The 16,344-nt window shown below is 32.5% G+C and overlaps 5 protein-coding genes across 8 annotated transcripts; 1 reads left to right on the top strand and 4 right to left on the bottom strand.

Moving 5' to 3' along the window:
* The first annotated feature begins 749 nt into the window (after positions 1-749).
* On the top strand, positions 750-4,333 carry LOC107480893 (putative transcription factor bHLH107). The gene is made up of 2 exons (XM_016101096.3): positions 750-1,477; positions 3,730-4,333. The coding sequence occupies exons 1-2, from the start codon at positions 1,160-1,162 to the stop codon at positions 4,186-4,188; spliced, it is 777 nt and encodes a 258-aa protein (XP_015956582.1). The 5' UTR covers positions 750-1,159; the 3' UTR covers positions 4,189-4,333.
* Positions 4,334-5,112: 779 nt separating this feature from the next.
* LOC107480894 (UBP1-associated protein 2C) lies at positions 5,113-8,937 on the bottom strand. Of its 4 annotated transcripts, none has more exons than XM_021139055.2 (2): positions 7,597-8,937; positions 5,113-6,584 (listed from the first exon to the last, which is right to left on the bottom strand). In XM_021139055.2, the coding sequence occupies exon 1, from the start codon at positions 8,799-8,801 to the stop codon at positions 7,602-7,604; it is 1,200 nt and encodes a 399-aa protein (XP_020994714.1). In that variant the 5' UTR covers positions 8,802-8,937; the 3' UTR covers positions 5,113-6,584; positions 7,597-7,601. The 4 variants fall into 4 exon arrangements, with proteins under 4 accessions (XP_020994714.1, XP_015956583.1, XP_015956584.1 ...); XM_016101097.3 differs by lacking the exon at positions 5,113-6,584 and adding an exon at positions 6,758-7,074; XM_016101098.3 differs by lacking the exon at positions 5,113-6,584 and adding an exon at positions 6,758-7,061.
* A 1,528-nt stretch (positions 8,938-10,465) lies between these two features.
* On the bottom strand, positions 10,466-10,960 carry LOC107480833 (haloacid dehalogenase-like hydrolase domain-containing protein Sgpp). Its single transcript, XM_016101012.1, has 2 exons — positions 10,773-10,960; positions 10,466-10,688 (listed from the first exon to the last, which is right to left on the bottom strand). Exons 1-2 carry the CDS (start codon positions 10,958-10,960, stop codon positions 10,466-10,468), a joined length of 411 nt encoding a protein of 136 aa, XP_015956498.1.
* A 3,777-nt stretch (positions 10,961-14,737) lies between these two features.
* Positions 14,738-15,250, bottom strand: LOC107480834 (uncharacterized). Its single transcript, XM_016101013.1, has one exon. The coding sequence runs from the start codon at positions 15,248-15,250 to the stop codon at positions 14,738-14,740; it is 513 nt and encodes a 170-aa protein (XP_015956499.1).
* A 45-nt stretch (positions 15,251-15,295) lies between these two features.
* On the bottom strand, positions 15,296-16,117 carry LOC107480835 (uncharacterized). Its single transcript, XM_016101014.1, has one exon. It carries the CDS (start codon positions 16,115-16,117, stop codon positions 15,296-15,298), a length of 822 nt encoding a protein of 273 aa, XP_015956500.1.
* Between the last annotated feature and the right edge of the window lie 227 nt (positions 16,118-16,344).

Here is a 16,344-nt window from a genome sequence, read left to right as displayed (position 1 = left end):
TATTCTTTTATTATGAAAATGAGATGAAAATATTTATAAATAATTTTTTGAGAAAAGCTAAAAAACCAGATGAATTTATTATTTTTAGCCAATCATTAATTTAATTTTTTTTAGTTTAACAATCTAATAATATATTGCTAACTTACTTTTAAATATTATTAATTAACTACAGATCAAAAAATAAATTTTACTGACTATCTAACATTCTTCTATTATTTTTCTTTTTTTACTTTCATACACAAAATTTGTCTACAAACATACTCTACAGACTACAGTAATACAGTAATAATCTTTTCTTTTTTCCTTGCAACCTTTTGGAATAGAAAAGAAAACTTGCAAAAGTTGTGTAGAGCAAATAGTGTCTTCTATTACCCTTCAGAAAGAAATGCGGCAAAGATACGGCGCTTCAACTACCCAATCACAATTTTATAAAAAGAAAAACCATATTAAATTATATTATTTCCAAATTTTCAATCATTATTGCTCCAATAATTCATCTATAATAATAATAATCAGAGTGCTAATTTAAGCCTTGCACGTCAATAATACCCAAACCAAGAAGAAAAGCAAAAATATATGTTAAAAAATCATGTGGTCGGTTTACTTCAACCTATGAATAATTCAGTAGTATAGATGATATTATATTACTATGTTTTGATAAAAATACAATTATATTATTTTCTTCATAAATTATTGACACTATAAATATAGTCAACATTACACCAGATACATATGTATCAAGAAAAATAGTTCCCTACAATAATTTCTATCATCCATCTTCCTCTCTTCCTGAAAAAATCTTGTGTGAATTGAATTCCATCATCTCCTTTTTATTGAATTCCAAGCCAGAGTTCTTTCTCTTTTAGTTTTGATATTTTTGGCACACACTAGAAATGGTGGAGTTCAAGAACATCATGAAGAGAATGTGGATGTTTAGTCTCTGATCTTTCCTTTCTTCAATCCCTTCAAATTTTTCTCCTTTTGCGTAATGGAAGGTATGTTCATCATCATCATAATCAACAAACAAAGCAACATAGCAGGTTCTTCAGAAAGGTTCCATCTCCACAAACTCTCTTTTTGGTTTGCACCAACCACTCGTCCACCTGGTTTCCTCAAGTGACAACAACTAAACTAGTCTTCTCTACAAAGATTCAAGTCAATGGTTTACTCCTTTTATAACTCCAATGATTTTTCTTCCCCCGGCTACGATGTTTCGAGGTTGATTAGTCCTTCTTTGCATGACTATGGAGCTTCCTATGGTGTTTTGGAACCATCACATGCATTGATTTTGGAGAGTGAAAAGATAGAGCAAGTGAATAATGGATCAGAAGATGCAAGGGTAGGAAAGAATTATGAGAACTCTGATGCAAAAGCCTTGGCTGCTTTGAAGAATCACAGTGAAGCTGAGAGGAGGAGGAGGGAGAGAATCAATGGTCATCTTGCAACTCTACGAGGTCTTGTTTCCTCCACTGACAAGGTATGTTTCTATTCTTTTCCTTCTAATGCAACTTATTACTTTCGTTTCGAAATAATTCAGATGCAATTAACTTTATTTGATATTGACAGTTATAGTTTAAAGTGATTAGATGATAATTTAGTCAAATTTATCAAATTATTTAACAATTCTTAACTATCAACGTCACATGAAATTAACTCAAGCTGAGTTTTCACAATTAGTTTGAACAAAGCGATATATCGAGAGATCATTGTTCGATCAAAATGACAATTATTTTTGAAACAAAAGTTATTTTGTTATTTATGTTTTCGTGGTTTGTAACAGCGTTGAATTCTTTTGGCCTCTTGAATTTTATGATTTTGCTTATGTTGTATAATTGGGTCTAATAAGCTTGTTCATCAAGAGTATGACAAACATGGATTTGCTAAACTCACATTTCTAATTCGTGTAGATAGCCAATTCGTACATAAGAACCAAGCTGATGTTTCAATAAAGTGCATATTCTGTTATCGGTGTTAAGAAATGGGAAGAGTGGATTTAATAATCTTCAGTCCAGTATGCATAACTTTAAAGGAAGATAAACCAACATTGTGAATATAAATTTTTCTTTTAGAACCACTTGTTTATATTTTTAATTAGCATCCAATGTATACATATAACTATATAAGTAGGGAAATTTATGTAAGTGAATTCCCCACTTATGTATAAATGAATAATCATGAGTCTATTTTGACACATAGAAGTATCTAATATGTCCAATTTAGGGCAAATTGTCAAATTTGTCTTTGAAAATTTATTTGTTTTTCAAATTGGTTTTTGAAGGTTTTTTTTAATTAAATTCGTTTTTCAAAGATTTTAAATTAATTGCGTTAGTCTTATTATTATTTTTTTTGTTAATAACGCTAAAATTTGTTAATATGGTACATTAAGTGATACTACAACACACACATAGGAGTTATAATTGACTATTAACATGATAAGTTTATGAAATTAGATCAAATCAAAACTTAATTAGGAGGAGAACTTGAGGCATTGGAATCTCTCAATTTGAAATTTATTTGATCTAATTTTATAAATTTATCATGTTAGCCGTCAATTAGGATTACTAGGTGTGTATTGTGGTGTCACTTAACATATCATATCAACAAATTTTGATGCCGTTAGCAACAGAAGTGACAGAAAAACTAAAATGACTAACTTAAAATATTTGAAGAATGAATTTCATTAAAAATATCTTTCAAGAACTAATTTAAAAAATAAATGATATTTCAAGAACTAATTTAACCATTTACTGGTCTAGGATAACATGATTTTTTTTGCAGTTATGCCTTAATGCTTATGGCTATGTGTGTATGTTGCCCTTTCATGGTGTATGATAAGTTGATAACAGCCACAACATTTTGATAATTGAACGTAATTATTATTAAAATAAGGGGTTTAATTTTGATTGCATCATTGTTTGTCCTTGTTTGGTCAGCTGGGTATGGGAGTTGCTAGAAGTCAACTATTAAGCTGTATAACTTTATCATAGGGTGGCTTTATTTATTAATATGTGACACAACGTCACAAAATATTTCATATTTCATAATCATCTAAGTTCTAGTTTTTGGCTTCATCTTCCATGATAGACACTGAAAATAAAAATAGTTCTTTTACTATATAAAATCAATATGTTAGATGAATGTACATACACCAATTGTTTTTTCCTTGTGCCCCCACTGCTAGCTGAACATTCCTATCCACTTATATATTATTTATTTAACTCTGAATGGTACTCAAATAGCTGCTCCCATTATTCATTTATTTGACCAAGTTGCATTCTAAGAAGAAGTCAAGAATATGAAATCAAGTTAGCAGCCAATGATTTTGCTTTTTGGTTTTTTTATTGATTAAATCATATGAAATGAAGTACAAGACATAAAGAACTATAGAATGTCAATCTTGATTATATATTTTAATTTGATGGTCGTATCTAAGAGAAAATTAGAAATGTATTAACTATTAAGTAGAACTGGATCAATTAAGACATTGCTATCAAGTGTTGTTGTAGATGTGTCAGACTAGTGTTGAGTAGTTAAAAGCATATATACATATATATATATTGGTTGGTGACAACAAAAGTGATGCAATGCAATTTCTTATTTATATTATCCAACCTAGGGGTGGGCATGATTTGGATTTTCAATTGATAAAAGATTTGTAAGAGAGAGGGATAAAAAAAAAAAGACTTGAGTATTTATTTATTTGATTTGGGTTTCAATTATTAATCTTAGATGGACAAAGCAACAATATTAGCAAAAGTCGTTAGCCAAGTGAAGGAATTGCAGAGGAATGCAATGGAAGCAAGTAAAGGTCTTCTAATCCCAACAGATTTTGATGAAGTTGAAGTTGAACCATATGAAGATCATAGATCCATGTCATACAAGGCATCCATCTGCTGCGATTACCGGCCGGAGATTCTCTTCGACCTGCGACACACACTTGATGCCCTTGAACTGCAACTGGTGAGGGCAGAGACATCAACCTTAGAAGGAAGAATGAAAAATGTGTTTGTGTATAGATGTTGCAAAGGGAAAGGTGACAATAATAACACCGAGGCATGTCAAGCTCTTGCGAGAAATGTTCAAAAGGCACTGAGTCGTGTAATAGATAAGGCTTCTAATGCACTTGAGTACTCACTCAGAGCTTCACTTCCATGTAAGAGGAGAAGAATCTGCTTGCTCGAGAATTGAATCATTCACTTCATTTCACCATCCAACCATGAATCTTTTCGTGTTCATTAGCATGCTGTATTATATCATATTAATTTCTTTTTTGGGCATGTTATTTGGATTTAATGCCCTACGTATAAATAAGTGTTTGGTCTTTGGTGTTTAATTATAGCTGTTTGGTGTGTAATGGAATTTTTAATTTAGAAATAAATTGAAGCCTTGCATAGTTGTATACTAATAAAAACGAGACTTAACTTTATTTCATAGACTTATATTTTCATCAAATAACGATAAAAACTAAATTATCTATTTTTTTAATCAAAATCTGATATGGAATTAGTTGTCTAACGAAATTTCTTCCTCTTCATCTTCACCTCCAAATACAGCTAGTCCTCTCATCAAGAGCAAGGTTGAATAGCTTGAAATAGTAGAGAAGGAGCCCGTGCATGAAGAAGCTTCACTTTGGTATGTGAATCTAGAACGATTTTACAATTTTGAAGCTGACTTTCAATCATCAGCAACAAAACAAAACAAAAGGATAGAAGAGAATAGAATCCCACTTAACTCAGAATGCGAAAAGGAGGTTCTGCGGTCATACTCATATATATGCACAATGAAATGGCACTTGTTCCATTCTATCTTATTACTGATTAGGCGCCATGTAAAATCGGCACTTCTTCGTTCTCAAAATCTGCCATACCAACTTGGCATTCGGCAAGAGAAGTTGATAGGATTGAATCATTTGCTGGTGGAATATGAACCCAATTTCAAGTCTCATTTATCAACTTTACTTGACCCACCCTCACTAAATTGAGATTTTGATTAATTGTATATCATTCATTTACATTGAAAATAATTTGAATAATAATAAACAACTACAATGTTGCCGTAAATATAACGTAATATTGTTTTAGCTTTTGTATGAAAAAATAAATCTTACCACTTCGAATCATCTAACCTACATTATGTTTTCTGACCATTTCTAATTGAAACGAAATGGAGGAAAAAAAAAAGTATAAAACAACTATTGTCAAAATAAATCATGAGACAAGCGCAACCGCAACGCATTCCAACCCATTAATCTTATAATTCTCTTTTCACTATTACAAAATTATTATATTACAAAGCAATTGTCCCCCTTTTGTGAATGATAGTACAAAAGATAGCTTGACCCCTTTCACCCAACATCACTAGAATGTCCCAAGTCCTACGCTCAAATTACTACTACATGTGACTTTCTGTTGGACAAGCTACATCAATTCGGAACCAAACAAGAAAACCACCTCAAAAATCATTAGATAGTAGCACATGAATAATCAAAAGGTTTGATTCCAAAGTCAACAAAATAATGTAGAACCGTTCAGTAAAAGCAAACAAACAAGAACTTTGTCCAAGTAACTTGCAACCAACAAGAACAATTAGACGGCCCAAAAAGATGATTCCCAAAAACAAGCAAATAAATAGAAGCACTCATCCATAGCGAAACAAGTTGCTTATTCACATAAGACTAAGTATCCCAGAGCCAACCATAGACAAGATACTAAAAATATTCACGGGTAGCAGAGCAAAAGATGAGGCAAAAATACAACAACGTTTGGGAGACCATAAAAAATCAGCCAAAACAGCCCCAAGTTGCGACAATTAATAAATGCTAAATAACACAAAATTAGGTTGTGTTTTTCATCTCCCTAGCATTACCGCAATATTATGTTTTACATTTGATGTCATTCAAAACATACATAAACAAAAGGTATGTTGGGATAAGAGGTTTGAGGGTCAGAGCAAGAGAATCTAATGGATTGATAACATCGTAATGAAGTGGATTTTTTTTTTGGGTGGTCTTTAAATGGAGTGTAATGGTTAGTCAAATAATTTCCTTCCTATCCTGTTTTTGTTAACACCTACCTTTTCTGTTCCTTCCAAATTTGTAGATTTTGATGGAAACCTTATTTTATTCAACAATGGGGTAATGAACCCACCCACTTGGACTCCATTTCACTCCTTTTGAATCTAATTCCACGCCACCCTCTTACCTCTCACCTATCCAAAAGGTATGCATGGAAGAGGGAGGGATATGTATTTAGGCTATGTTCCAAAGGAATGAAAGGATCAACAACAAATAATCTGTCATATATATATATAGTATGTTTTGAAGTGTTCTTTGGGTGGTGGAATAACAAAAGAATATGAAGAGGTCCCTGACTTAATCAAAGCTCTCAATTTTTTGTCCACCCAATATGGGGGGTTAAAAAGGAATATGAAATAGCTTCTGGAAAAATCCCTTCCCTTCCTTCAGTAAACAATCAAACAAGAAGGTTGCAAATATCTCTTATTATCCTTATCTTTCAGTCCTATTTCATCATTACTCACATTCCTTCCATTGTTTATAAATCTTCTAAAGATATGTTTTAATTTTCCTACAAACAAATTTGCAGGGTGTTACAAAGAAAAACATAAAGATTACGAGTCCACCATAAAAAACAAATACTTTTCAAAGGAACAGAAGCTAACTGAGCAGAGAAGAGAGAAAGCACTTCAAATGAACTGTCTCACCACAGCAACCACGAAGAGTATTATGCACATAGGAACATAGAATGAAATAAGATACTTCAAATTGTAAGGTAAACACCTTGTCATTTACTAAAAACTAAGGAAAATTTGAATAAATAGTTCTACAGAAAAACCACATAAGTACTACATTCAAATTCTACGCCAGATCACGTAAGCTTTCACTAACATTCATCACATATGGAACCATAACACATAGAAGCAGATGTAGTGAAGCAGCAACAAATTTACAGCAGTCCATGTAACCAAAACCAAGTATTAGTGTCTGCATGCACGAAATCAGCACAACCATTTAAAGCATTAGCGCCCAAGAAGCCATCACAAACCTGAATGAAACACCTATTCAAAACTCAAATCAATGATTAACATGTTTGGAAAATTCTAACTTAAGTCATTGTCATAACTGAAACGTAAAACAGAACCAACAGATAAACAAACTTGATTCAACATCAACTATGACAGGATACTACACCCAAAGAAATGCAAATTGGTAACATGGCAAAAGCCACTCAAAGATTGAATAATACATACATATTAAAAAAATGTGAAAAATGCAAAAACAGCATGGAGGGAATTGTCATTCCGATTACAAACTCAAAACATAGATTCTTTGTTTAGAGGGGGAAAAAAGGGTCAGACAGCAAGAAAATGAAGATTGCAGCAAAACTCGCAAACGAATGATAAGCAAATAACCGAGACCCAAGACTTTTTCAGAAGAGCACTGAATCAAAATAAAGACATAAATCACATTTTTGAACCACTACAACGACACGCACAGAGAACCAACCAGCCAAGAAAAGTAAGCAGAATCAAATACACACCACCTACAACTATAAATTAAAACCAAACACCACAATTTACCTCACTCAGTAATAGGGCGGCACGCCTTGGTACATTCCTCCAGGAGGGGCAGGTCTTGGCATCGGAACAGGCTGCGGCTGTTGTGACGGAATTGCAGACGAAGGTAAACCACCATAATGGGAGCCATCCATAAACCCACCAGAGGGTACTCCACCGGACGTAGGAGGCAACCTCGCACCATACTCGCCGGAAACCGGCCCGCCATACTGCGAATTCCCATAACCGCCCCCACCAACCGTAGCCCCATACCCACCAACACCACCAGCAGCAGCTGGAACAGGGTTCCCATACGACGGCACCGAAGGCTGCATCCCATATCCGTTGCCATGCCCACCACCGCCAGCATATCCACCGTACTGAGAAATCAGCATAGGAGCATTGTAAGAAGGTTGAGGTTGCTGTTGCTGTTGCTGCTGAGCATGCATACCATCCCCTGGGAAACCAGAAGCAGGATTCTGCGGCTTCGCTTTCTTGTTATCCACAGCCAACTTGCAGAACACTTGGTGGCCATCAATTGTCTTCGTTGGCTCTGCCAAACAAGCCCTAGCACCTTCTTCAGTCTTGTACACGAAGAACGCAAACCCTCTTGTTTTACCGCTACTCTTATCAAACCCTAAAGGACCTTCTTCTACCTCACCGTATGCAAGAAAGTGGCTCAAGAGCCTCTCCGATGGGATTTCGAATGGGACGTTACCTACAAACACCTTCCGTGCGGCTACGTCGGTAGCTGAGGCGGCTCCGGGTCCGCCGGAGGCGGCAAGCTGCGTGACGGTCATGCGGCCGTCGATTTTCTTGCTGGGATCCTTGAGGGCGAGGACAGCGCCGTCGACGTGGGAGAAAGTGACGAAGCCGTAGCCCTTGGATTTTCCGGTGTTCTTGTCGAAGATGACGATGGCTTCGTCTAGGTCGCCGTAGGCAGAGAAGATGGCGCGGATAGTGTCCGTGGTGGTGTCGGCGGCGAGGCCGCGGACGAATAGCTTTCGGAGTGTGGAGTCGCGGTCGGCGACGGAGCGGACAGAGTCGAAGACGTCGGGGTGGCGGAGGGACGCTGACTGGAGGAGGTCGATGAGCTGCTCGTGCGTGAAGGGTTGCAGGATCTTGCGGATGTCGTCTGCGGAGAGGGAGGTGGAAGGGGGAGGTTGTTGTGAAGGCGAGGAATCAGCGTCGCCGTTCTGGTCCGTTTTACGCTTCTTGGAGAGATCCATGGCGAGGGTATTTGGGAACTAGGGATTTCAGATATTGGAAGTGTAAGCTGCGAAGCGAGGCTGGTAGAAAGACAGAAGCACGAGAGGCAGGATAGCGAGATAGATAGAAACCCTGCAAAAGGGTTACGCACTTAGCTTCTCTTTTATTTCATCGGTTACACTATTTATTTATTTATTTATTTAAAGTTTTTAAAAACAAAAGAAATAACTGCTTATTTTTGTGGTGTGGCAAGTTACAAGAGAATCTAAAGCAAATATATTTATTTATTTAATATGCAACTCATCTTTATTGGATTCTATTCTACTCTTCCCTTGTTTTTTAGTATTTTTCATGTATAATAATAATAAGTATATTTTTTTGTCCTCAAAATAATAAGGGTATTCTTTTATTTGGAATTAAAAAAGTTTGGTTTACAATTTTTTTTTCTAAAATACCTTTTATTATTTGGGTTAGCTTTTAAAAGATATCTTTTTTAAAACAATCTTATGAAAAAAGTAAAAGTAATTTTATGTTTGAATATCTCATATAAGAAGATCTTTTTATTTATCAATTATGTTTAAATATCTTTTTTATCAAGATAATAGCGCCCAAACAATCACATAATATCAAATCTAATATCTCTTAGTGTTTGCTTGGGTGTCATTATTTTAATAAAAAATATTTTTTTAATAAAAAAAGATTTTTTTAATTTATTTGACAAATTTCTAATAATAAAAATAAAAGTATTAGAAAAATTAAAAATAAAATTACTTTTACTTTTTCATAAAATCTTTTAAAAAAATAACTCAAAAAAAAAATCTTAAAAGCACCCAAAACAAACCCTTAATAAAAATATAAAATACTTATCATCGTAATTCATGTCATATTTATTATAATTTTAGATATTAAAAAAATAAAAAAATCGAGTAATATACACAAAATATTCTTAGGCATTCAGTCAACGCAAGAGTTTCCGAAGCCTATTAGTGAACTCCGTAATGTCTCTTACTTTAGGATTAAGCTTTGAAAATCCCTCTGGCTTGGCCATAAGTCCAGAAATCCATAACCCTTCATGTGTTCTTAGTACTTAGTAGGCCCCAGCATCCTGCTTTTTCTCTTTTCATAAGCTTCCTGAAAAACCTCCAATTCCACACCCACCAACATGTCATGATGAATTAATCCTTCCAATGATATTCAGAGGACCTTCCTATATCTTGTTGTATAAATTCAATTCTAGCCATTGATTCAGCTCAGTTCCAAAGAAGATCATTGTTGCGGTTCTTAGACAATCCCTTATTCCATGCATTAACAAGAATGCCATTTGTTTTTTTTTTTTTTGTTTTTTAATACAACACACCGCACACGCGGCTTTAAAAAACATTAATTCTTTAAATATGCATGCATGAAATTAATTTTCACAATACGCAATTCCATTTCAAGGAAGTTACTCACGAATTGGGTTTCGCTACCAACTTCGAGAAGACACCAACAAAATGGGGAGATTGTTTGACAAAATCTGCGTGAAACTCTAAATCAAGCATATCTGATGAGGCGCCCACGAATTGGGCCAAGGCGTGGCTGGCTCACGCGAAATGGTGCATTTCCATTGCGGCGCCCACGAAATACGCACAACAATGGCAGCAGCAACGAAATAGTTTGAGTTTTTGATGAAAGCTGCAAGTTTTTAGTGCGTCGGTCCCGTACATGCATGCATTGGCTTGGCATGTTTACATTCTCCACCAATAATGACAGCTTGAAAAAAGTTTGAGAGACCAAGCAATGAGATCATGTATTCTGCATTAGCTCTTGGAGCATTGGTTACTGCCGCTCGCTTCAGCCCACAACTTTCAATCCATTCCCTCACTTTATCAAAGCCATTCAATGGCTTTACTTGCTCTTTTGCCAATCTGTACAGTCCATCAAGTGAATTATACTATGAATTTTAAAACAAACAACAATGAGAAGAAAAATTAGATTAGAAGAGTATATACTTCCGAAACATGTCTTTCTTGTCATCTACAAACTCTAAGCCTCGTTCAATATCACCAGAAAAGAGAGTTAAGGCAATATCATCATTGTGCTTGCCAGCAACAGTCTCAATAAAAAATTCCTCTGTTATATCTTTTACGTTTGGTCCGCTAGATTTGTCCATTTGCTTCCAATTCACGTGTACCGCCATGGTGTTGATCCAATTCGTGGAGGCTGGACCTGATTTATCCATTTCGTGGTTGCAGTCCTTGAAGTGGATTCTGATCCATTTCATGAGCGATTCCTATGAATTGGTGATTAAACCCATTTCGTGGGTGATTCTCTGGAGCTGCGTATTATAGGAATTAATTTCATGGATGCGTATTTAAGAAATTAATGTGTTTTTTATTTATTTTACATTTCTTTATTTATTTTAATAAAAATGCCCCGCACACGCACCCTGTCCACACACACATCTTTTACTCTTTCTCACCCAGAGATTCGAATCTATGTGGCAATTCTAGGAGGCAAATGTGATTGCCAATTGGGCAAGCCTCAGCCACCAATGCCATTTTATAAATTCGTACTTGAAATCAAATGGGCTTTAGGAAAAAGAAAAAACGAAAAATTATCACGCTTTATGCTAAGGACCTGTTTGTTACAGTAAGACCAGATACTTCAGGACAAAAATAATAGTAAGATCAGAAGCCTCTTTTCTTATTTTCTTTATTTCTTTTTTTTTGGACGGGATTTTTTTTTATTTCAAAATTGATGTTTCCTTCGGTTAGTGCTGTTTTGCCATGCATGCTACTTTGATAGGCCTTTGGCATTTCCATATAAAAACACATTATTGAAAAACAAAATTCCTTTCCAGTTGTTTAGTCCTGTTGTGTTACCGGAAAAAAAAACCCCTTTTGGGCTTTTGCCCTTTTATTCTTTTGGTCTCTTGTTGAGATACAGACCAAAAACCGGCAAAAATATGCTTGAATACCCATCTCAGTCTCTTGAAGGATTTTGAGAGTTCCAACAAAAAAATATTCTTTTTTATTTTTGATATTTAATTTTATAAGATTGGTTAGTTTTTTTGTCAATAATTTCTCTTTAAAATATACTTATATGATACGTTAATCACTAATATATTATCTATTTAATTTTTTTAAATAAAAACAATTTAAAAATCACTCATATTTTTTAGTTTTACACCATAAATTTAGCTAATGTATTTAAAAAAAGTTATAAAAAAAACTATCTTGACAATTATTCTTAAAAGACAACGAGACTCCAAAAAAAAAGGAATTTGTCAATCTTTTGGCTCTTAATAGATTAATTAATAGTTTAACATGTCATATAGATTTATTCTGTCAATACAGAGAGAAAATATTGATAGAGAAGTTAATCAGTCTCATAAAAATAAATATCAGGAGTCAAAAAGGATATTTCTTTTTGGTTGAAAGTCTCATTATCTTTTGAAATAATTGTTAGTGGCCATTTAGAATTTTTTCTTACAAAAATAATTATATATGGAAAATTCAAGTGATATTTCCAAAAAATCAAGTGATAATTTAAAGAATTGAGTTTTTTCGTGTTTTCTTTCAAATATAAAAAGTAAGAAAATGTAAGAGGTGAATTGTGTTTCTTTTAATTTCTAAAAAGTGGATTTTTATAGAATGAATTGTACTTTTTATTATATGAGGCAAACATCTTTTTTTAATTTTTGAAAAAAAAATAATCCATTCCTGAAAAAATATTAAAAACATAAATATAAATTTTATCGAGATGAATGATAAAAGGTGAATAGAGACGAATTCTAAGCACTACTATAGTAAAACACATAATTCATAATCATACCAAAATTAAAAAGTGAAAAAAATAATTCCTTAACGATTTGTAAGGAAATAACAATCATATCACTTTTTTTTCCTTTCAAATAGTACTATTTTACGAACTCTTCATAAAAAAGAATCAACAAAGTTAGATTATATGATTGCTTATGCATGCATTTCTCTATCTTATTAAATCCGAAACTGCTAACTAGTGATAGAAGTATTCTTAATTTGTTCTTAAAAAACGATGTTAAAATTAAAAAAGAAAGATATCACATGCATACGCTCATCTCCTTTCATTTGAATTTTCTTTCTGACTGTACTGATAGCTTAGGAGTTTCAGAAAGAAAAACGACATTGACCTGATTAGGGTTCTTGCGTCTTATTGTGTGAGATATTTAACCAGTCTTGAGATATTTTGAGATTATATTTGATATTATTATATGTATGTATCTGGTTCTAGAACGAGATAATATACAAAAATATATAAAATATTTTTTATGAAATTTAAAAAATATATACATATTAATTTTTGTTATAAAAATTTTATAAAATTAATTAAAATTAACTATTTTTAGTATTGAAAATAATAAAATTAATAAATAATAATTTTATTTATTTTTGAAGTATAATAATTATTCATTAATAGTAATATTTAGTTTGTGATTAAATTAAAATATTTATATTAAAACTTTTTTTAAGATTTTTTTTTAAAAACATTAGTCGTTGAATTTGTAGACATTTTCTTCTGATTCATAAGTAAAATTTTTAAATTCTTTTATTCGTATGTTAAAATTGATTTGGTCAAGTATAATATAACATGAGATAAAATTTATCTTTAAATTATACTTTTTATTATCATAGCAAAAAAATATTATCAAAAACCATTTTTGTTAAAGTCGATCTAAATTACTATTTTATATTCTAGTATCATATTCATTATTTAAATCAAAGTAATATGACCAATATTATTACTTGTTGAAACTTATTGACATATTTGTCTTTTGTATTTATACCTAAAAATTATTTTATTTTTTTATTAGTTTAAACACTTAAAAAATAGTTAAAGATAAGATGAATGCACATTTATTATCATCTATGATGCATGCACAGACACGGATACAGAACACGACACGACAAGGGACACGCGGACATATGGATTTAAAACTCTTATAAGATAAGAGGACACGACATATATATAAAATATAAAATATTTTTTAGATAAATTATAATGATATTTTGATATTTTATTGATATTAAAATATAAAATAATTTTTAATTATTTTTAATGTCTTTTTTAATTATTAAAAGTATTTAAAATTTTTTTATTTTAATAAATTATAAAGTCTTTGAAATATGTTTTGTTTTAATAATTAAAAATATATACTATTTCTAAAGTCATTTCAAGAATACATATTAAGAATAAGGTTGGACACCTTGACATGTGATGGTATATATTTAGGTGTTTTCAAGCATGTCTCGAAAATTTTTTTTATCTTTTATTAAGACATTGTTAGACACAGACAGGCATGTCAGACGAGTGTCGATGAGTGTCATGTCTAAAATGTATTCAACACGCGAACACAACAAATCAAAAAAGTGTCCGTAGATTATAAATTATCATCATTATATTATTTTACAATAGATTGCATTCTAGCGCTAAACATACTAATACGGCGCATTCTGGTGTGCGAGTATGCTTGTTTCACTATTTTATTTCTTATTTTTGAAAATTCAATAAATCAGACATATATACTCAATATGACCATAAATAATCTAGTAATACTTAAATCTACCAACAAAGTTTTATATGTTGGTTTACTGTGAAGTAAGAAAATATCAAAATCAGCTCAAAATGAAGAACAAATTAATAGAGAATCCTAATGCAGAAAGTTTTGTAATAAACAATAAATAATGTAAACCTACTGAATAACAATTCAATGCTATCTTTTGATACCTGCAAAATATATACATGAAACAATACCGTATCAATGTTTGTATATAAAATTATACGAATTTTAATGATAATTTTAATATTTTCAAACTATTAATGTATAATAAGAATTCATCTATTAGTTCCTAGAATTTCTAAATTTTTTTAAGTGATAGTAATAAATTTTAATAAATAAATAGATTTAGTAAGACATTTTGTTATTACCTTTTTATTATAGGCTCTCAAAAACTTCTCTATATACCACATTCATCATGCAGTTATCTTCCAAGTATCCATGATCTTGCAACAGCACTCGCAGACCATCTTTACTCGTTACCCTTGATAACGTAACATACAATTGACCATGGGTGAAAACTGGCCTTGGAAGTTTCAATAGAGTTTGTCCATGGGACTTATTTATTATCATTGCAAATGACATGATAATTGGGAATCGTCTTCTTTGAAACCTGACCGGCAATGTTTCATTATTTGGAATTAGATTCACTCTTGGGATAAGAACAATACTTCTAACTTTGTTACCAGTTAAAGTCTTGCATTCTATCACATAATTTCCCATTCTTCTAACTTGCATCCTCGTTCCATTGCACAAACCATTAGTTTGGTCTATATTCCGCAGCAACATAACAGGAGCGCCAACCTTCAAAACCAACTTGTGTGGTGGTAGACCTGAACAATTTATTCCATTTAGAATCTCCGGCGAGAAAGCATCTAACTCAAGTTCCATATTTCCCTCTTCAGCACACACAGAGTCTGAATTTAACTAGACTATTTATTGTCCAGGTAGCCCTGCAGTCATCTTGTTGTTGACATCAGTGACACAAAAATTCAAAGTTGGTGCAAGAATTGCTCTATCCTTGAAATAAATTTCAACGGATAAATTGGATAACATATTTGGATACACGAAATCAATGAGGTCATCCAAAACTGTCTCAGAGTTCTTAATCAAAATGTCAGATGGTATATGAACGATCGATTCACCATCTGTTGTATCACCAGCCAAACCATCACCAATTTTGAGTAGCCATTCTACAAAATTTCTGAGTTCTTGTATATTGTTGTTTTCACCTAGTGACAATCTCATATTTTTTGTAAGCTTCAAAACCTTACAGTTATGCCACAAATATGAAGAATTAATAGAAGACTGAATTATATCTTGCCTTGAGCCTCTGAGAATTACAGGTAAAATTTGTCTAAAATCTCCTCCGAGAACAACAACTTTACCTCCAAATGGCAAATGAGCATTATACGAATCTGAGCACCTTAAGATGTCTCTGAGGCATTTATCTAAAACTTCGTAACAATACTTACTTATCATTGGAGTTTCATCCCATATGATTAATTTGGCCTTGGATATTAACCTTGCAAGAGGACTTCCCTGTTTAATGCTACACAAAGAATCCTCATTTATGGCAAAAGAAATTTTAAACCTTGAATGTGCAGTTCTTCCATTAGGCAACAAAAATAGAGCAATCCCACTCGAAGCAACATTTAAAACTATACCTCCTTTAGACCTAATTGAGCATGATATAGTTGACCATAAAAATATTTTTCCACAACCACCTTGACCGTATAAGAAGAAAAATCCACCCATATTACCGCTAACAGCACCAATTATTTGATCGTATGCAAATTTCTACTCATTAGTTAGCCTTTCTAAATACCCACTTAGTTCATTCGCAAGAGCATTAACATCAAAATAATTGAAACAATTGACTATTACGACTTATATATATACACACACTAATTACAAACGATATAAATTTTAATGGAAATACTCGATACTAATAGAAAAAAATTATATAAATAGAAATTATTTAA

The sequence above is a fragment of the Arachis duranensis genome, chromosome 3 (assembly GCF_000817695.3).
Source record: "Arachis duranensis cultivar V14167 chromosome 3, aradu.V14167.gnm2.J7QH, whole genome shotgun sequence".
Classification (NCBI taxonomy): Eukaryota; Viridiplantae; Streptophyta; class Magnoliopsida; order Fabales; family Fabaceae; genus Arachis; species Arachis duranensis.
Note: the sequence above shows the minus strand (reverse complement) of the source record. Positions and strands in the feature narration are given on the sequence as shown.

Bases quoted from the DNA above. Each gene is read 5' to 3' on its own strand.
- LOC107480834 (XM_016101013.1), bottom strand. From the start codon at position 15,250: ATGGAACTTGAGTTAGATGCTTTCTCGCCGGAGATTCTAAATGGAATA.
- LOC107480894 (XM_021139055.2), bottom strand. From the start codon at position 8,801: ATGGATCTCTCCAAGAAGCGTAAAACGGACCAGAACGGCGACGCTGAT.
- LOC107480893 (XM_016101096.3), top strand. From the start codon at position 1,160: ATGGTTTACTCCTTTTATAACTCCAATGATTTTTCTTCCCCCGGCTAC. The intron at 1,478-3,729 runs GTATGTTTCTAT...TATTAATCTTAG, and splicing joins TTGTTTCCTCCACTGACAAG to ATGGACAAAGCAACAATATT.
- LOC107480835 (XM_016101014.1), bottom strand. From the start codon at position 16,117: ATGGGTGGATTTTTCTTCTTATACGGTCAAGGTGGTTGTGGAAAAATA.
- LOC107480833 (XM_016101012.1), bottom strand. From the start codon at position 10,960: ATGGCGGTACACGTGAATTGGAAGCAAATGGACAAATCTAGCGGACCA. The intron at 10,689-10,772 runs GTATATACTCTT...TGGACTGTACAG, and splicing joins AAGAAAGACATGTTTCGGAA to ATTGGCAAAAGAGCAAGTAA.